The sequence below is a fragment of the Orussus abietinus genome, unplaced genomic scaffold (assembly GCF_000612105.2).
Source record: "Orussus abietinus isolate OABI.00-Male unplaced genomic scaffold, Oabi_2.0 scaffold692, whole genome shotgun sequence".
Lineage (NCBI taxonomy): Eukaryota > Metazoa > Arthropoda > Insecta > Hymenoptera > Orussidae > Orussus > Orussus abietinus.
The window spans coordinates 14677-36001 of NW_019394839.1; the positions used below are offsets into that span (position 1 = coordinate 14677).

At 33.5% G+C, this 21325-nt stretch overlaps 3 protein-coding genes across 3 annotated transcripts; all 3 read left to right on the top strand.

The window, feature by feature from the left end:
• Positions 1-5919: 5919 nt before the first annotated feature.
• LOC105698352 (BTB/POZ domain-containing protein KCTD12) lies at positions 5920-6885 on the top strand. Its single transcript, XM_012422535.2, has one exon. The coding sequence runs from the start codon at positions 5920-5922 to the stop codon at positions 6631-6633; it is 714 nt and encodes a 237-aa protein (XP_012277958.1). The 3' UTR covers positions 6634-6885.
• Positions 6636-8878, top strand: LOC105698353 (BTB/POZ domain-containing protein KCTD12-like). The gene is given in 7 exon segments (XM_012422536.2): positions 6636-6662; positions 6753-6795; positions 6858-7010; positions 7013-7076; positions 7078-7187; positions 7190-7268; positions 7270-8878. Coding segments are annotated over 7 exon segments (603 nt in total). The 3' UTR covers positions 7397-8878.
• Positions 8879-10622: 1744 nt separating this feature from the next.
• LOC105698364 (BET1 homolog) lies at positions 10623-12250 on the top strand. Its single transcript, XM_012422550.1, has 3 exons — positions 10623-10756; positions 11476-11636; positions 12078-12250. Exons 1-3 carry the CDS (start codon positions 10741-10743, stop codon positions 12231-12233), a joined length of 333 nt encoding a protein of 110 aa, XP_012277973.1. The 5' UTR covers positions 10623-10740; the 3' UTR covers positions 12234-12250.
• The last annotated feature ends 9075 nt before the right edge of the window (positions 12251-21325 follow it).

Below are 21325 nucleotides of genomic sequence, written 5' to 3' on the forward strand. Positions count from 1 at the left end.
ATTGTAATGCTACATTACTAGTTAATATAAAATTAGTGTAATGCCAATTATCGTATATAATGCAATAAAAGACAACAACATAATGATACAAATAACATCAGTCGGTGTCAATAACATTAGAATGACGTAGAATATTTCATTTATTTGAAAATATGTTTCCGTTCATATGTAAACTGTCCACTGACTTAACACAATTTGTTTTAATATCAAAATTTGATTTTAAAATATTTATTTAATTAATATGATTTTAGTTAAGTTCTACCTCGATACCTACTCTATTTTTAACGTTGATCTCTCCCGAAGACCAACATTAACACAAGCTCATGGTTGTGGCATATAAAATATGTACTTCATATGTGTATGGCCGGTAGGAATTATGTAGCTGCACTTTGTCTAGTCTACCCAACATTTCCTCCTACGATATATTGAGGATTCCTGCCGAACAAAATGAATTAAGCTTGGAATTTGTAACATACACAGTAAGAAGGAAAATACAAGTATGTTACATGTACAACACAAATTGTAATGCTAACTTAAATTTACAGAAAGGTGTATTTATAAGTACGAATGTTACTATATAAATAACCTTTCCGACCTGACTATTAAATTCAATCACCAATCAGTGAATATGCATTATCTAAATGCAAACGACTCTTGGGTATTGAACGTATTTCTTAAATTACATTATTTTTGAATGTACGATAGAGGACGATTCAGGAAATGATTATTTTAACAAGATTAAGAGTACAATGTACAAGTTCAACGTACATTCAATATTTACTCACAATCTCCAATTCTCTGCCTAATGACGATGCTGAAAAATCATTCATCTTTCCTTCTTGTGCGTTTTTGGTCATAGAATAAATAATAAAATTGTGATCTTGTGTTCATTGGTGGTACCAGTCTCTGGTGGTACGTGGTCCACATCTTATTTAGTTGAATCATTTGTAGCATATTCTGCTAAATATTTATAGTACGTCTCAGTTTCAATACGTGTTACAATTTCACCTCCTTTACTGAGGGCCTGGTACATACTATTATTCACTCCATCTGTAAAAAATAATTCTCACAAAGAATTAATGCTATAAAACCTTTACCTTTATAAGAAATGTAATACTTATCTAATAATTTTCAAGAGGATTCGATGCTTTTTTCCTTTTTACTTTCTTGTAAAAATATGTTCGTGCCCAAAATTTCGTTAGCAATTAATATTTAATTTTTAGCCTAGTACATACCTACAGTTTCTCCTAACCTTGTAAATGAACTTTATTCCATTTTGACAGCTCGGGCAGCTTTGAAAAGTTCATAGTAATGTAGCACTTATACCGATCTGAAGGAGATAAGATATTGCGGCACTAAGCGCCGCGGTTCATTTACACTCTGCGAGAGGCGCTGTCGAATGTCATACCAAAAGTCGTATGAAGGTTGCCCTATCATGTGAGTGCAAAAATGGTAGTCCATAACCATCCGTAACTGAAGGGACGACCAGGGACGACGAAGACCAACGATGACGACATTAGAGCAACGATTCTGAGAGTGCTGAAAACTTTACCATGCTATATCTTCACGTACGCAGCAGCAATTAGGGTCGGGTAAATTTTGAAATACTCCTGATTTTTTGCTTGATTTTTTGAGTTGGTCAGAAGATCATTTCATTTTCTATAGCAACGAAGAGATCATAATTCTATTTCCCCCACTCTTGAAATCCTGATCTTTACTGTATATAACTCTGTAGCGTCTCGCTTGGTCTCGCTCGAACTCAACGCGCAGGGCGCGTTTCTCGCATCACTCAACGCTACGAGTTTCTTGATGTACATACATACATACGCATATTATACCCAGCGTTCCGTATGGGTATTCCATTTCCTATGTGGAACACATACATATATATATTTCGCAAATTTGAAATCACTACCTTTGCGCTGAACTTCTGGAATACACCAATAGGTGGCTTCGTTACTGCAAATTTTTCTCGAAAGTAACTACTTCCGCACTATTTTATATATACACAGTTGTAGTTGTACGTGATTAAAATACTTTGAACTATACAAGACATATCCATATTTATCAATTTTTGAGTCTGCTAATGTACTGCAAATAATTTGCTGAAAAATAGATATGAGACAACCTTATTAAGGGTCTGTGAAAGTGGCATACGAAATGTTTACAAAATATACGATGAACGTTAGTTTTATTGAGAATAGTTGTATATTGGTTATATATATTGATGAATATTTGTTGCGTGTTGAACGTAGAAAAACATGTTAATCAACAAACATCAAAGAAAAAAGTTCATTACGCTATACATATAAATCTTAAAATTAATTTTACTAACATATAAGACATGAAAATTTCCTCATCTTAATCAAATTTATCTTTATCAAAAGCATCCATCGATAAATAAAGTTTGTTTTATTGAATATGCAAATGCACATTCATTTTATTTGTATATTGAGATTTTACATTTAATATTAAATTGATGAAAATATATCCGACAATACTATGCATTAATTTAAATTCTGCATTATGATGACATAAAAATTTGAAAATGTAAAAATATTTATACAACTTTTCTACAAACTGGGTGCACCGAATTATCTGAAACATCAACACGCGATTATGGAGGCCATAAGGAAGAACGCGATGTTCGTGAAATTTCATTTTTCGAAAAAAAAAAATGTCTTTTTTTGGTTCTTGTTGGAGATAAATTCAATTTTTTTTTTTATAATAAGTTTCAATTTTTATTTTGATTTCGACTTCAGTTTCAATTTCAATGATTATTTNCACAAAATATTTTCCTTATATTTTCTGTATATTGATTATTAAAACGATCAAACGTGAAAAATGTATTAAAAATGAAAATTAGAATTTAAATGAAGAGAAAATACAATCGCAAGTTGAAATTAATAATAAACTCCAAATACAAATCGTCATAATAACGGAAACGAAGCGAAAATGAAAATGAAAATATCTCTTGTAGCACAAAATATTGTCTTATATTTTCTATACATTTAACGAATATCACACATTTTTGTAAATATTTAGCACATTTGAAATATGTACAAAACATTTACTTTAGAATATTATTTGTTTAATATTTGCATAATACGTGTTTTCGTCATATATTTTTTTTTAGATAGACAAAACGTTTTATTTCCTTTTTGCATTAAGTATTTCTTAAAAATTATCTGCCAAAGATATTGTAAACGTTTTAAAAATATTTAAAATCAAAAATTCAAAAATTGTAAAACCCTTTTGTTGTATTGTTGTAGTTACTAAAAGTCGAATAAACAATATCTTGTAACTAGAGTTGCCCACATTTAAAATTTAACCTATTTATTCAAAAATGGTAAAACCCTTTACAATAAACATTATTAGCATTACTACAAAATTCGTGCAAAATCCAATATTATTCTCAACAATTAAAAACCATTTTAAGCCCCCAATGTATCCAAAACCAACCGCTAAACTTCGTTCCTTCAACATTATCAAATTCTCCATTATTCTCTCCCATCTTCTCCAAAACACCTTCTAAAACCCAACTAAAGATGGTGTCTCGCTTAAAATTTTCACTCCAAGGCAGATCGAATCTCCGTCCTTAAAGGGAACTCTCGAGAGGTTGCCCTGCGCAGTGGGATGCGCGCGCAAGTATCCTGCGCATCTGCGCAGCTCAAGGGAGTGGATACTCGAAGGGGGGTTAGGATTGCCCAGGGACATGGAGGGGTGGCAGGGTTACCGGAATATATCGGAGTTTCTGGATGCCAGTCGACGTCGATTCTGCTATCCTTAAAGTGGGCTGTTCGTCGAGGCTGGAGGAGAAAGATTCCCTAGTAGCGATTATTATTTTGGATATTTTGGGATTTATATGTTTTTAAACGGAATGTTTATGAAAGTTTTCGGCGAACTGTATATCGAAGCGATAGGAACTTTAGCATTCGTTATGGAGGCCCTTGTGAAATTTCATTTTTCATTGAAAATATGTGTCTTTGGTGCTAGTTCGGGAGAAATAAACAATTTGTATTGGAAAAATGAAATTTTAAGAGCTCCACGTTCTTACTTAGGGCCTTTATAATCATGTGTTAAGGATTCAAATTATTCGGTGCATCCAGTTTGGAGAAAAGTTTCATAAATATTGGTTTTAAGGGGATGTGAATGAGTCGTTCTATATATGAAATGGCTAAATGTTTATAATACGTTTCGACAAATTGAAATGTGATTGTGGAGGCAATAAGGAAAAACGTGGTGCTCGTTACATTTCATATTTGAAACAAACACTTTTTTTATTTATCTCAGACTGGAACCAAGTATACATATTTTTTTGGAAAAATGAACATTGATGAGCTTTGCGTTCCTGCTTAGGTTCTCCATAATCATGTTCTGAAGTTTTAAATGACCCTTTCGCATCACCTTAAAGTTTTATGAAAAGGAAATTCGATGTATAAAAAACGTCGAATTGTTTAGAAAGAAAATATATATTAAAAAGAAAAAAATATATATATAGAATAACCCTTAAGGCAATATGAAAGGGTCATTCTAAACATATCAAAACGTGACATTATTTACAAAACTTTTCTCCAAACTATACGCACCGAATTATCTGAAACTTTGACACGTGATAATGGAGACCATAAGGAAGAACGCGATGCTTATGAGATCTCATTTTTCGAAAAAAGAAAAAAATGTCTTTTTGGTTATTGTTCGAGATAAATACATTTTTTTTCGAAAATTGAAATTTCACCAGTTTTGCGTTCTTCCTTGGGGCCTCCATAAAATCGTGATCCAGTTTTAAATGATTCGATGCACCCAATTTGGAGAAAAGTTTTATAAATATTTTGACTTTTTCATATCTATATATTACGCTTTCATATCTTCTTAAAGGGATGTGAAAGAAAATATAAATAAAACATTGTGTGCAAGTAAGGATGGAGCTAATGTTACAGATATACTATAAAAATAACATTCAAAAGTAAACGTTCTGCAAATCCATCAAAAGTCTTCTAAATATTAACAAATATCTCAAAATTCGTTAAATAAATAAAAAATATAAGTAAAATATTTTCTGTACCTAGGGATGGAATCAATATTATCCAAATACATAACTACTATTCCAAAGTAAATATTTCGCAAATCCTTCAATATCTTTTAAATATTTCCAAAATGACCGATATTCGTTTAGTATACAAAAAATACAAAACAAATATTTCGTGCTACTAGAGATGAAGCAATAATTATCCAAATGTAAAAATAGTATTCTAAAGATTTCTAAATATTAAATATTCTAAACTAAATTGTCAATATTTGCAAAATGTCCGATATTCGCTAAATAAATAGAAAATATGTTGTGCACCTAAGGATGAAAGTAATATTGTAGAAATATTTTAAAACTAAAATTCTAAAGTAAACGTTTAGCGAATCTTTCAATCAGTCTTCTAAATATTTACAAAACGCCCGAAATTCATCAAATATATAGAAAATATTTTCTGCACCTACGGATGAAGCTATCGCTATCTAAATGTAAAAATCACATTCTAATGTAAACATTTTGCAAATCCTTCAAATGTCCGACGTTCGTTGAATACACAGAAAATATTTTGTGCAACTAGCGATGGCTCTAATATTATCCAAACACAAACCTAACATTCCAAAATAAACATTATGCAAATATTTACAAAATGTCCGAAATTCGTTAAATAACCAGAAAATATAAGAAAAATATTTTCTGCAACTAGGAATGGCTCTAATATTATGCAAATATAAAATAATACTGCATAGTATACGTCTTCCAACCATCCCCAATAACGCCCTAGCTTCATAAAATAAATCCCCAAAATGCCCTAACTTCATTAAAAAAATCCCCAAAAGGTCCTAACTCTGTAAAAAATGCCCAAAACATAAGTAAGCCATTTTCTGCCCCCAGGAATGGAACACCAAGAGGAGCTCCCGAGCATAGTCGAATTGAATGTGGGAGGCGTCTTCTACACAACAACTTTGACAACCTTAACAAAGGAACCCGACTCCCATCTGTCTTCCATCTTCACCGGAAACTCCCCAGTACCCAAAGACGCAAAAGGGAAGTTCTTTCTGGACAGAGACGGAGTCCTTTTTCGATATGTTTTGGACTTTCTTAGGAACCAAGCTCTGGTGTTGCCGGAAGGGTTCAGGGAAAGGGAGAGATTGAGGCAGGAAGCCAATTTTTATGGACTACCAGGGCTTGATAAGGCCATAACAGATCATGTGGATGGTCCCATACAATGTAAAAAAGCTCCTGGATATATCACGGTTGGATACAGAGGAAGCTTCTCATTTGGACGTGATGGATCAGTGGATGTCAAATTCCGCAAATTATTCAGAATTTTGGTCAGTGGAAGAGTTGCGCTTTGTAGAGACGTTTTTGGAGAGACTCTTAACGAAAGCCGGGATCCAGATCATGGGATGTCGGATAGATATACATCGAGATTCTTTTTGAAACATAGTTTCATCGAGCAGGCATTTGACATGCTGCAAGAACAGGGATTTAAATTGGCTGGAAGTTGCGGTTCAGGGACTTCTGGTGGGAGTGTCGAGCAACGTGGAGGAGACTCTGAAGAGAATCGATGGAATCATTACAATGAATTCGTTTTTGTGCGCGAGTAACCATGTCGCATTTCAATCGACCACAAATCGTAGAATCGAAAGAAAAGTGATGAGAATCTTGCGAAGTTCATTCTCGATCGAGATCAAGTGATGTTTCAGTACTTGTTGGACCTTTTCAGGTGGACGAAGCACTGAAAAAAATCGCTGGAATCACTATAATGAGTTTGTTTTCATGCGCGAGTAGCTATGTCACTTTTCGATGGACCACCATTCCTAAAATCGAGGAGAAGAAAGTCTAAACGATCTTAGGAAGTACTATCTGGCTGATGACGAAGTGATGTTCCGATACGTCCTGGACTTTCTGAGGAACCAGGCTCTGGTGTTGCCGGGAGCATTTAGAGAAAGGGAAAGATTGAGGCAGGAAGCTAATTTTTATGGAGTCTTGATAAGGCCATAACAGATCATGCGGATGATTCCATGCAATGCAAAAGATCAGCTAGATATCACTGTTGGGTATAGAGGGAGTTTTTCCCTCGGACATGATGGATCAGTTGATATGAAGTTTCAGAAACTCTTCGGAATCTCGGTCAGTGGACGTGTGGTTCTATGTAGGGGCGTTTTGGAGAGACTCTGAATGCAAGCCGGGATCTAGATGATAGGATGTCTGATTGCTACGGTTCTCGTTTCTTCCTGAAACAGTTTGATCCAACAAGCCGTTGATATGCTTCGGGAACGGGGATTTAAATTGGCTGGAAGTTGCGGTTCGGGAACTTCTGGAGAGAGTACTGAACAACAAGGAGGAGATTCGTTGGAACCTCTATAATAAATTTGTTTTTGTGCGCGAGTAATGGTTACGTTCAAGTTTCAGTATGTGTTGGACTTTCCAAGGTGGAGATGATTCGAAGGAAAATCGCTGGAACCACTACTATGTCCAGAAACCATGTCGAGTTTTGGTGGACCACCATTAGTACACTCGATGCAGGGTGAAAACGATCATAGGATGGTCATTCTATATCGAGATGAAGGGATGTTTCGGTACCTGTTGGACTTTATCAGGCGGAGGAGAATGAAGGAAATCGCTGGAACCACTACAATGAGTTTGTTATCGTGTGCGAGTAGCTATGCCAAGTTTACCAACGGATTTGGAGAAACTCGTGCCAAAGTATGTTGCGTCTCAACTTGGGTCGTTTCTGCTAACGGATAAGAATTGATAAGCAGTGCAACGCTGTCAACGAGGTTGCTACCTATCGGGATTTACTGCTTTTCTGTTCAAATGAGCACGGATTCGAACTGGAGGCGATCTGGGATCTGTGTTTGCAAGCATCTTTGGAAGAGCCTGAAAGCAAATTAATAAAGCCGACAATTTTTAGGATTATGAACGTATTTGAAGAAACAAGTGCCAAAGCATGTTTCATTTCAACGCTGGTCGTCTTTGCTAATGGATAAGAATTGATAAGCACTGCAACGGGTCAACAAAGTTTCTACCTGATTGAAATGTTGACTGTTTACTGTTTTTTTGGTTTAAACTAGTGCGGAATTGAACTGGAAACGAATTGAGGTCCGAGAGATGATCAGCACCTATTAGGTTCGATGATGTTTAGTTGATTTTCATGTCAATGTGTACGACCAATTCAAAAATCAACAATATGAGGTCCAAGAGATGATCACCACTAATTCCATTCTTTGACATTTATTCGAGCGTCACATAAAAAATATAACCAACTCAATTAACAACAAATTACGATTTTATCCCCGAAAACAATCTGCAGCGATGAAAGCGAGGCCTTCGATGACTGTATTTTTCATTATGTTCATGTATCTCCTTTCCTCTTAATTCATTTCATCGAATCCAAGGTTGCAATAAACAAAATAGACATTTTGGCGATCTTCCTGCTATAATTATTATATATCGAATATTTACAAATCCGAACTAAACTCCATCGAATGAAAAGTTTGCGAAGAATAAACTTTCATTCAACAATCAAACAACGTATTAGAAGTAAACAAATTTGCAATTGTTCTAATAATTATGCAATAACGCAATTGTTGTGAATGACTTTGAAGATAAATGCGCAATCATTAATAGGAAACACGCACGCAGTTATTAGTTATTTATAAAAGAGCACAACAGGGAAAAATAAATAATCTGTTACACTTACGGAAAAATCTGTAAAATATACGGATTTTATACATTCAAATTAAGAACAGGAAATTATTTCTGTTGGCGTTTCGATGAACCTTGGGTACTCAAACCCGTAATAATTACAGATAAATATTTATAACAATTATACATAATTATGCAGGGAAAAATATACTATCATCCCTAGTAGTACAAAATATTTGTCTTATATTTTCTATGTATTTAACGAATATCGAATATTTTAAGATATTATTTTTATAATATTTTTATAATATTAGCTCCACGTGTTTTCGTCATATTTTTCTTATAGATATATAAAATGTTTCATTTCATTTTAATATAAGTATTTTTTAAATATTATCTGCCGAATACATTGTAAACGTTTTGAAAATATTTTAATTCAAAATCACACGTTTTGCAACAATAATGAAATAGCGGAACTAAAATATTGCAACAATTTGTTGCGTTTTTTCATACCAAATGAAATGTCTAATAATAATTGTAAAGTAAAAAATGTATTTTTATTATATGTTCATAAATTTAAAAATATGATTTCGGTACGTTTCTAAATTATTAAAACTAAATATGTTATTGCAATTTTCAAGAAATATTTTAGACATCTTCGAATGAAATCTATGAGACGTCTTAAAAAATCTGTCGCTTGAGATATTTAGCAATGTTTAAAAACAACATTTAGAAAATATTAAGTGCTATTAGGGATGATTGGTAACGTGTCTGATTTATTGTTAGGTTTTCAAAGAGATGAATTTATTACACTGAGAAATGAACAATGTATAAAATATACGGATTTTATACGTTCAAATTAAGGACAGGAAATTATTTATGTTAGCGTTACGATGAAGCTTATGTTACTCAAATCCATAAAGATTAGTGATGATTATTTATAACAAATACATTTAAGTATTTGGAAGCGTTACAAATAAATATCTGTTACACTTAACTTGTTGAATGATTTTAAGATTAGTGATGATTATTTATAACAAATACATTTAAGTATTTGGAAGCGTTACAAATAAATATCTGTTACACTTAACTTGTTGAATGATTTTTAATCTTTATAAAAATAAAATATGAACCGAACATATTTGGTTGCAATTACTTTTTAATTTTGTCTTTATTTGATTGCATTTACTTTCTAATTCTTCATTTTGTTGCATTTAGTTTTTAATGTTGTTATTATTTGGATGCATTTCTAATTTTTTCTTTCTTGTTCTTTTTCATATTATATTGAGAGAAAACAAGTTTTGGAATTGATGTACATGTGCAGTACAACATTTATTTTTATGCTTAGCAACATATCTGATTTGTTGTTAAGTTTTTAAAGAGACGAATTTATTATACGGAGGAAAAAATATCCGTTTTCTCCGGAGAGGGTTTTTCGATTCGTTTCAAACTTTACGATATAAATATGGAGGCTATAAGGAAGGTCCTGAAACTCATGAAATTTCATTCTACAACAAATAATTGTGACCTTGGTTCTAGTTTGAGATAAACAAACCAATTTTTGTTTGAAAAATAAAATTTCAGGAGTATTTCGTTCTTTCTTAGGGCCTCCATAATTGCGTCCTGAAGTTTTAAATTATTTAGTGATACACCTTAAGGTGATGTGAAAGGGTCATTATATATATATTNTGTGTTCCCTTTCAGCTTTAGGTGGACCACTTCGGAGAATCTGGCGACTTCCTAGTGTTTCTTCAATGTTCTGTTTTACATCACGAGTGCGCGAGCCCCCACCAGAAATTCGTTGCGCCGCCCTTGGGGGCAAAAAACGGTGAAAGCTAACGTACGAAACCAGAGGGCAGCACGCGATGCGATCGCGCGACTCTGCCCGTGAGCAATCTCCCAACTCATCTCTGTCTATCTTGATCCACTCCATAGTCTATGATAGTTCGTGACCACGTACATACAACCTGTCGCCGCAGCTTCATAAATATTAAACAACCATCAATTGATTAATAAATGACGAGTAGGAGTTATTCAACGAATTGGACAAATTTTCGTCAGAAATGCGGCGTTCGCAAGGTAAAGGAATTCAAATTTATTTAAATACTCTTGTAACGTTCAATTCAGTTTTAGGTTAGAATCAATAAATCCTCAATTTTAGATTTTTATTCTTCATTGCTTTTCTCCAGGTTGTAATTAACTATTCAGAAATATAGTGCGAATTTTAACAGCTCAATTTCCACGTTATAATTTTTTTTTGCAGCGACTCGTTATTCCCAAGTTTCATGTTATGATTATTTATCCTCTGTTAATAATTCTCATTTCTAACTCATTTTTATAGTATTATTTATTAACTATTGACGAACGAATAACAAACATCGATAATTTAACATTGAAATTGGTAATTCTTGGAAGGTTGCAATTTAAAATCTTTAATCCTCAGTTTCAAATTTTTAATGTTCATTCCTTTTCGCCAGATAGCAATGAACTATCTGGAAATATAATTTAAATTTCAATAACTCAATTACCAAATTATAAGAATATTCTTTTTGCAGGGTCTTGTTATTCCCAATTTTAATGTTATGATTATTTATCCTCCTCTATTATTTATTTAAAATTCTTATTTTCAACTCATTTTTATATTATCATAAATTAACAATTCCACAGTCAACTCATGTTAACCTAACAATATTTATTATTTATACTCTTATGTTGCAATTATTGACCGTTACACTGTAATTAATGCTCCTTAACTTTAAATTATTTATAAACAATTCTAATTTTCAATCAACTTTCAGGTTACAATTATGAACCCCTGCCGAGCACTTCCAGAGACGTCCTGGAAGAGGAGAACGAGCAGATGGCGGATGAACTGAAAAACAAGATTCACGTGTTAAAAGCTTTGTCTATTGACATCGGAACGGAAGTTAAATACCAGGATAAGATGCTCAGGGAAATGGTTAGTAATTTTGTTAATGGAAATGTGGCATCGAAGAGTTCTTGTTTATGAAACTTATCTCCATTATTTAAAATTGTATAAAACTTTCTAAAATTTCGCTTATAAATATTTGTAAAAATCTAAAATTTTCCAAATTCTGATGTCATTTTCAATAGATATGACCGTTACGATGAAGAATAATTTAAGTGTGTAAACATTGTCAAATTATTAAATATCTAGCATTAAATTTTACAATTTCAACTTAAATTTTTACAATTTTAATGTCAATTTTCCACCGATGTCTATTTTATGTCTCATTCAACAACCGAACGTTTAAAATATTTTTACGGTTCCATTTTAACGTAATTTTCAATATATCTTGTTAAGCAATAAAAAATTTGCATTAAATAGTATAATTTCAATGTAATATTGTAATTTAATGTAATGTATTTCTCCTTCCAGGACGAAGACTTTGAGAGAACAGGTGGATTTCTCTCCTCATCCGTCGCAAGAGTCTTAAGGATGGCAAAGTCTGGACACAATTACTACATTCTCTATTTATTCCTATTCTCTGTTGCTGTGTTTTTCATGCTTTGGATTGTCTTAAAGTTTAAATGAAAGTGGTGAAGAGAAAAGGCGATTGTTTTTAATTTAACTGTAAGTGTTAAGCAACTTTATTAAGGCGATGTGAAATTGTTCTTGAAACCTTTCTTCGAATTGGGTTTATCGAATCGTTTCAAACATTTGAATTTTAATATAGAGTCTATAAGGATGGTCTTGAAACTCATAAAATTTCATTTTTTTTAAATTTGTTCATGGATATTTTAAAAAATATGTTTAGATATTTTTAAAATTTGTTATAAACAACGAAATTTCATGAGTTTCAGGACCTTTCTTATAGCCTCTATATGTATATTTAATAGTTTTAAACGATTTCGTTCATTTAGTTTGGAGAATATTTTCATAAACGTGACTTTAAGGTGATGTGAAAGTGGCGTCAAAGAGGATGAAACTTTCCTTCGAGTTGGGTTTATTGAATCGTTTTAAACTTTACAATGTGAATATAGAAACTATGGAAAGGTTCTGGCACTCGTCAAATTTCATTTTTTTATGAAAATGTTTGAATTATGTATAAACAAATTTTCTTAACTCACTTTAGGGGGACGTGAAAGTAGCAGCTAAGATACCAATCGTTCATGAAACTTTTCGCTGAATTGGATGTACTAACTAGTTTCAAACTTTACGATGTAAATATGGAGGCTATAAGGAAGATTCCAAAACTCACGAAATTTCAATTTATTTAAGTTTGGTCATAGATATTTTTATAATTTATTATAAGAAATTAGATTACATGAGTATCTGGACCTTTCTTATAGATTTCATATTCACGTTGTAAAGTTTGAAACAATTTGGTACACCCTGTTTATAAATAGCTTTATACATAGCGCATAACGTAAAAATGTTAATTTTGGTATAAAAAGTACCCGAGTCTTGAATGAACTATGAAAACTATTTAAAAAATGGTGAATTATGAAATAAAAACGTATTAACCGTGTTACACGGAAGTCTACTAGTCTACTGTATAGTTATCGTTACTATATTTCCTAGTTCGGAGAAAAATGTTAATTTTCTTTAGTAGTAACCTTTAGTAGGTAACCAGATGGCAACGTAGGTCATAAACAGTCGTCAGAATAATGAATTGACGGGATTTCGACAGCTTTACATCGATCTTGTCATCATTATTTTACCGGAATGACATATGGAACGCTTCAGTTCGAATAATTATCGACGTAGATTGCAAAAGACTTGAACATAAATATAAATGTCGGGAATGGGACACATCAGCTTATGTACCCACTTAAGTATTCAAAATGACGTTACCACCAGAAAGGGTATAGATGAATTTTAATTTATCGACCTCGATTAAATTTCTCAGCGCTTTTCATATTATCTTAACTTATCTACATTTTCCTCCGAGTGCGGAGTTGCCGCGAAGTGTCGGTACGTCCTCGGGAGTGGTGGAGGGGCCCCCCTCCCTCCAGGGGTGGGAGGGGCGAGTCGACTCCAAAGGTGGGGGCGGTAGAGGGGAAGAGCGTCGGTACGGGGAGTCGACGGCGGAGGGGAAGGGGGAAGAGCGACAAAGTTGCGTTAGAGGGGCGAGTCGACGGAGGGGAAGACCGTCAGAAGGGAGGGACGACAGCGAGGCGTTAGAGGGGAGCCTCGGCAGGGGGAATCAACTTAGGGGAAAACCATCAGAAGGGAAGGGCGAGAAAATTCCGATAGAGTCGTGAGAGTTCCAGCACAGGGTAGAATCGACGCAGGGGAAAACCATCGGAAAGACGTGCGCTAGAAGGGAAGGACGCCATCATACGACTCATGGTAAAACCATCGGAAGCGTAGCCGACAAACTGTAGTCCAGAAAATTTCGACAGAGGGAAAGAGCGTCAGAAGGGAGGGCGATAGAGGGGGCGAGCGTCGGAAGGGAGGGACGACAAAATTCCGACAAAAGGGCGCCCCGGGTTCTTCTCCTTTCCCCTTTTCTACCGACGCCTGGAAGAGGCGTCGCCCCCTTCCGCCCTCCTCCCCCGGGGGTCTGCGGAAATGGAGGGTGCGCAGAAGAGCCGCAACCCCCAACAGTTCGCCATCGACCTCCGTCGGGGAAACACGGGGTTCAACATCGGACGATTTCTTGTCACCCCTTGTGATTATACTCGCCTCTTCCGGAGACGCCGAGGCGTCGCGACGACTGCTGCTCGCTGGGACGAGGTAGTGATTGGGGGACGCGTCGCGACGACGCGCGATGGGTGAGGAAGGGCTTGAAGGGATTTATACGCTTAGGGCGGATGGGGATGGTGCGGGGCTTGACGGGTTTGACGGGTTTGACGGAAGGGCCAAAGTCGGGGAGAAGGGCAAGCGATACTCGACCGTACGGCGGGAGAGTTAGGAGCGAAGGGGTTAAGGGGACGTGAAAGGGAAATTCTATGTATTTGAAAGTTTTCGACAAACTGGGTGCATCGAATCGTTTCAAATTTTACCGTGTGAATGCGAAGGCCCTAAGGAAGAACGTGGTGCTCATGAAATTTAATTAAAAAACAAAATATGTATTTCTTGATATATGTATCTCAAAATATATATAAATTTTGGTTCGAGTCTGGGATAAATAAAAAGAATTTGGTATTAAAAATAAAATGTTAAGAGTATTGCGTTCTTAGCGCTTTCATAAGCACATGTCAAAGTTTCAAATGACCCTATCACATCCTCTTAAGGCGGATGCAGACAGTTCCGGTCTCGGCCCTTTCGACATACGGGCGAAAGTCGGGGAGAAAGGCACGCAAGATTCGGCCATACGGCGGTCGCTTTTAGGCGCATTTAGGAGCCGAAGTGGTCTCGTTTATGAAACATTTCTCTGAACTGGGTGTACCGAATCGTTTCAAACTACAATATCAACATGGAGGCTGTAATGTCCAGACACCCATGAAATTTCCATTTTCGAAGTACCTGTTCGTAGATATTTTTAACATTTTTTTATAAAAAATGAAGTTTTATGAGTGCCGAGACCTTCGTTATACTCTCTATATTTATATTGTAAAGTTTGAAACGATTCGGTAAACCCAACTCGGAGAAAAGTTTCATAAACGAGGCCTTAAGGCGATGTGAAAGTGGCGTCGAAGAGGATGATGAAACTTTTCTCCGAACTGGGTGTACCGAATCGTTTTAAACTTTACAACGTGAATGTGGAGGCTATAAGGAAGGTCCTGACACTCGTGACATTTCATTTTTTTTATAGCAATTATGTTTATATAGCCCAGATTAGAACCAAGAATATAAAGTTTTTTAAAAATGAAATTTCTTGAGCACCACGTTCTTCCTCAAGATCTTCATGATCACGTGCCGAAGTTTCAAATGACTCTCGACTTTAACCCTTTTAGTACCGAGCAACGACATATCGTCGTTTTACAAGTGCTAACGACTTCGACCGGCACTAAAAGGGTTAAGGTGTTATTTAAGGGAAATTATATATATATATATCAAAACGTCATCAAAATAATTGAAATGGCTCGAATTTTCTACAATTTTTAATGTATTCACGACGTTAACACGTCCGTGCCACGTGTACCACCGTGGCACGCGTTAAACTCGGCTGGTACACGGCATGGCACGGAACGTGTTAGTAGGGAATTTTCAATATGGTGGAAATTTAGATGATATTATCAAAGTTCCTCAAATTTGGACAATTTTGAATATATTCCTGGCGTTTATAAATCATTTCCAAAATCCCGTTAATGTAGAACACGATGTCATGATAAAATATCCAAAAGGAAATAAATTCACGATTTTAATTAATTCCAAGATTAACTCGTCAGAGTATTAATTAAATCCTTTGCTTTAGACTATTCTTACATTTAAAAATTTCCGAAATATTATTACAATCCGAATTTTGGAATTTATAGTTCACAGTGGATTAAAAAAGTGAATTCTGCGAATTATCTTCAGCCCCGAATTCGACAACTTCCAAGATGGTGGCGTTTCTTCTCCTCATTGTAAGTAAAATCTGAAAAGTATTTAAATTAATTTGTTTATAACTATTTGTGCATGAATTAAAGTTGTAATTGTGGAAATAAAGTCGTGATTTTATTATACGAAACGTTAAAACTCGAAATTGGATCAATTTTATATTTGATTAAATTAATTGAGCTTAAAGTAAATTAATAAATAATATGGAAAAATCGAAATTAGTGAAATTGCCAAAAATTGTTAACATCGTTGAAAATAATGAATTAAAAATTTCGAAATTGTCGAAATTTATATTTAATTAACATAATTGAGTTTAAATTGATATTCTTAATAATATGAAGAAATCGAAATATAGAAAATTGTCGAAAATTGTTAAGAAGTCTTCCAAAATTTTTCAAACGGAATTGTCGAAATTGGATGAAATTTATATTTAATTGACATTATTAATATTACGAATGAATAGAAATCCAGAAAGTTGTCGAAAATGGTTCGGAAGTTGTGGAAAATGTTCAAAATAGTAGAATTGAAATTGTATAAATAAAATCGCAAATTGATTGTATGAAACATATGGAGCTAATATTATACAAATATAAAAATAATACTCAGAAGTAAACGTTTTTCAAATCTTTCAAATGTCCGATATTTGTTAAATATATAGAAAATATAAGAAATATTCTGTGCTACTACAGGTATATATCAATTCTACCGAGCGTCATTCCTTCCTTTTCGTTCGAAATTCCTTCTATAAACTTTGACGTCGAATTTTCGCCTTTTATTGGACGGACTTTACGTCGAACGGAAAAGGAATTCCGGAAAAACACATCGAAGCGTGTTAAGAGATGGAGAGGGGGAGGAGAAATTGTTTTTCCTAGGACTGTACAGTGGCGAACATTAAGGGGTTGTGAAAAGGTTGTTCTGTATATATTAAAATAAAATGTTTATAAAACTTTTCTCAAAATTGGATGCACCGAATTGTTTTAAACTTGAAAACGTGAATATGAAGGCCTTAGTGAAATACGCAATGCTTCTAAAATTTCATTTTTGATAAAAAAAATTGATTTTATTAATCCCAGACTAGAACCTTGGTTCCAGAATACATATAAAAAAAAAATGAAATTTTATTAGCAACACGTTCTTCCTTAGGGCTTTTACAATTTCGTGTTAAATTTTCAAATTATTCGGTGCATCCAGTTTGGAAAAAAGTATGATAAATGTTTTCATCTTAAGGTGATATGAAAAGATCGTTCTATACATATCAAAATAAAATGTTTATAACATTTTTTTCCAAATTGGATGCATTGAATTGTTTCAAACTTTACAGTGTGAATATGGTGACCATAAGGAAGAACGCTATGCTCATGAAATTTCACTTTATCAAAGAAATCATCGTTCATTTATCCCAGACTAGAACCAGGAATATAAATTTTTATGGAAGATTGCAATTTTTAAAGATTCTTGAGAATAGAGTACTGTTTTTAAGGGTTGTCATTTCAATAGTTACGACAGTTTGTAACATTATTTAGATTTTCTTTATAGTTAATCTGAAATGTTATTATTGCAATTATTTGTGGATAATTCCCTATTAACGATGATAATAACAACAAAGCTATTTAACGTTAATCAATAAACTCCAATAATTCGCCATTTTGTAACCTGGTTCACAATTGTTGATCGTTAATCTGCAGTTAATTCCGGAAACTCGGAAATTACTCCGGGAAATCCGCGTCTGTTTCGAGTTAGCTCGAAACTCGAAACTCGAAACTCCAAAATGGCGGCGTGAAACGCAATTCGAGAGAAGTTCGAGATTAACTGCGGAAAATCCTCGTTCTCTCTCTTCGTGGTTTCAGTATATGCAAGTATATACAAGTATGTATAATTGCATGTATACATGTGCCCATAAATACATGTACAAATAGCAGAATGATGTAATTGTAAAAGTTACGGAGGAACTTCGCATTAGTTAATTCAATGAAAATAATATTAGTTATTAACAATTTGGTTTTAATGTCAATACACCGAGAAAACAAATCATTGAATCAAAGAAATATTTTTCTTTGAATAATACCGAAGAAATATTTGATTAATTAAAAGTATAATCATTAGACTCAATAAATTTAAATTGTATAAATAAAATCGTGATTTTATATCGATAGACCATTAAAAAATGTGAATACCCTAGTAGCACAAAATGTTTGTATTATATTTTCTATATATTTAACAACTATCGTACATTTTGTTAATATTTAGCAGACATTTTAATTTACTATTATTTACTGTTATTTATTATTATACAAATATTATAAAGATGATATTCTAAAGTAAACGTTTTGCAAATATTTCAAATGTCTGCTAAATATTTACAAAATGGACGATATTTGTTAAATGTATAGAAAATATAGGACAAATATTTTGTGCTACTAGGGATGTTACTTTATTTCTATTATTTTGCATTTCGATTTACATCCCTTATCAAATTCCCCCCCCCCCCCTTTCCGATTTTATCTTCGACCAAAATCAAATCGATTCGTCACGGTTCACCACATTCATTTATATCGATCCATCGATAACCGCAAAATCAATTCCGATGCTTATTGTCTCCTCGACCGCGATGGAAATAAACAAATATGGAATTGAATAGAAAACAAAATTCTGATTCTGATTGGTGTATTAAAAGGGGGGATATAGACAAAAAAAATATACAAAACGATATTAAAAAACTCGAACCCTAGTGGGACAATATATTTGTTTTATATGATCTATACATTTAAAGCATATCGTACATTTTGTAAATTTTTAGCAGACATTTGAAAAACGAATAACCTTCTTTTCGAATACTACAAATTTGCATCCTTCCCGATATAATTTGCGATTTCGTCACTAATTAAAAATGGCGGACGTTTAAATAAAATACTTTTGAATTAAACATTATTCCTTTATTTGGAATACAACACATTTCCATTCTTACCGATATAATTCGCCATGACATCATTAATTGAAAATAGTGGACGTTTAAACAATGCACTGTTAAATAGAAAATGGAGGTCACGTGGTCCCCCGAAGGTGCGGAATTAGAATAATCAGGAGAATTAGTGTAATTAGAGTAATTACTGTCCGGCGTGAACTTTTTCCACCTTCGTGTATACTTGAGGTTAGGTTAGGTTAGGTTAGGTTAGGTTAGGGTTAGGTTAGGTACGGTGGAAAGTGGGCAATTACCCTTTAAGTAGTTTTCTACTTAGTCGACTTTCGACGAACGAGACTAGAATGAGAGGAGAAGAAATGAACGTCGAATGATTGGAAAACGGAAGGAAAATCGAAATCGAGATAGAAAATGAAGTCAGAATTCGAAATAAAGGTCGAAGGAAAGTGTACAAAATGAAGTAAAAATGAAATTTGAAAATAATGCCAGTGTTGGTGGAAATGGAAGTCAATTCACGCATTCGAAGATGAAATTTAAAAGAGTTATGAGAATAAATAATCTAAATGAAAATCGAAATCGAAATTAATAGCCAATTAAAGAAATTGAGAATTCAAAATTATTGAACGCCTAGTTGCACAAAATATTTGTCTTATACTTTATATTTATTTAATGAATATGGCACATATTGAAAATATTTAACAGATATTTGAATTATTTATTGTATAAATAAAATCGCAAATTGATTGTATGAAACATATGGAGCTAATATTATACAAATATAAAAATAATATTACAAAGTTTTGTAAATCTTTCAAATCTTTCATCTGCTGAATATTTTCAAAACGTGCGATATTCGTTCAATATATAGAAAATATAAGAAATATTCTGTGCTACTACAGGTATATATCAATTCTACCGAGCGTCATTCCTTCCTTTTCGTTCGAAATTCCTTCTATAAACTTTGACGTCGAATTTTCGCCTTTTATTGGACGGACTTTACGTCGAACGGAAAAGGAATTCCGGAAAAACACATCGAAGCGTGTTAAGAGATGGAGAGGGGGAGGAGAAATTGTTTTTCCTAGGACTGTACAGTGGCGAACATTAAGGGGTTGTGAAAAGGTTGTTCTGTATATATTAAAATAAAATGTTTATAAAACTTTTCTCAAAATTGGATGCACCGAATTGTTTTAAACTTGAAAACGTGAATATGAAGGCCTTAGTGAAATACGCAATGCTTCTAAAATTTCATTTTTGATAAAAAAAATTGATTTTATTAATCCCAGACTAGAACCTTGGTTCCAGAATACATATAAAAAAAAAATGAAATTTTATTAGCAACACGTTCTTCCTTAGGGCTTTTACAATTTCGTGTTAAATTTTCAAATTATTCGGTGCATCCAGTTTGGAAAAAAGTATGATAAATGTTTTCATCTTAAGGTGATATGAAAAGATCGTTCTATACATATCAAAATAAAATGTTTATAACATTTTTTTCCAAATTGGATGCATTGAATTGTTTCAAACTTTACAGTGTGAATATGGTGACCATAAGGAAGAACGCTATGCTCATGAAATTTCACTTTATCAAAGAAATCATCGTTCATTTATCCCAGACTAGAACCAGGAATATAAATTTTTATGGAAGATTGCAATTTTTAAAGATTCTTGAGAATAGAGTACTGTTTTTAAGGGTTGTCATTTCAATAGTTACGACAGTTTGTAACATTATTTAGATTTTCTTTATAGTTAATCTGAAATGTTATTATTGCAATTATTTGTGGATAATTCCCTATTAACGATGATAATAACAACAAAGCTATTTAACGTTAATCAATAAACTCCAATAATTCGCCATTTTGTAACCTGGTTCACAATTGTTGATCGTTAATCTGCAGTTAATTCCGGAAACTCGGAAATTACTCCGGGAAATCCGCGTCTGTTTCGAGTTAGCTCGAAACTCGAAACTCGAAACTCCAAAATGGCGGCGTGAAACGCAATTCGAGAGAAGTTCGAGATTAACTGCGGAAAATCCTCGTTCTCTCTCTTCGTGGTTTCAGTATATGCAAGTATATACAAGTATGTATAATTGCATGTATACATGTGCCCATAAATACATGTACAAATAGCAGAATGATGTAATTGTAAAAGTTACGGAGGAACTTCGCATTAGTTAATTCAATGAAAATAATATTAGTTATTAACAATTTGGTTTTAATGTCAATACACCGAGAAAACAAATCATTGAATCAAAGAAATATTTTTCTTTGAATAATACCGA

Bases quoted from the DNA above. Each gene is read 5' to 3' on its own strand.
- LOC105698352 (XM_012422535.2), top strand. From the start codon at position 5,920: ATGGAACACCAAGAGGAGCTCCCGAGCATAGTCGAATTGAATGTGGGA.
- LOC105698364 (XM_012422550.1), top strand. The intron at 11,637-12,077 runs GTTAGTAATTTT...TTCTCCTTCCAG, and splicing joins ATAAGATGCTCAGGGAAATG to GACGAAGACTTTGAGAGAAC.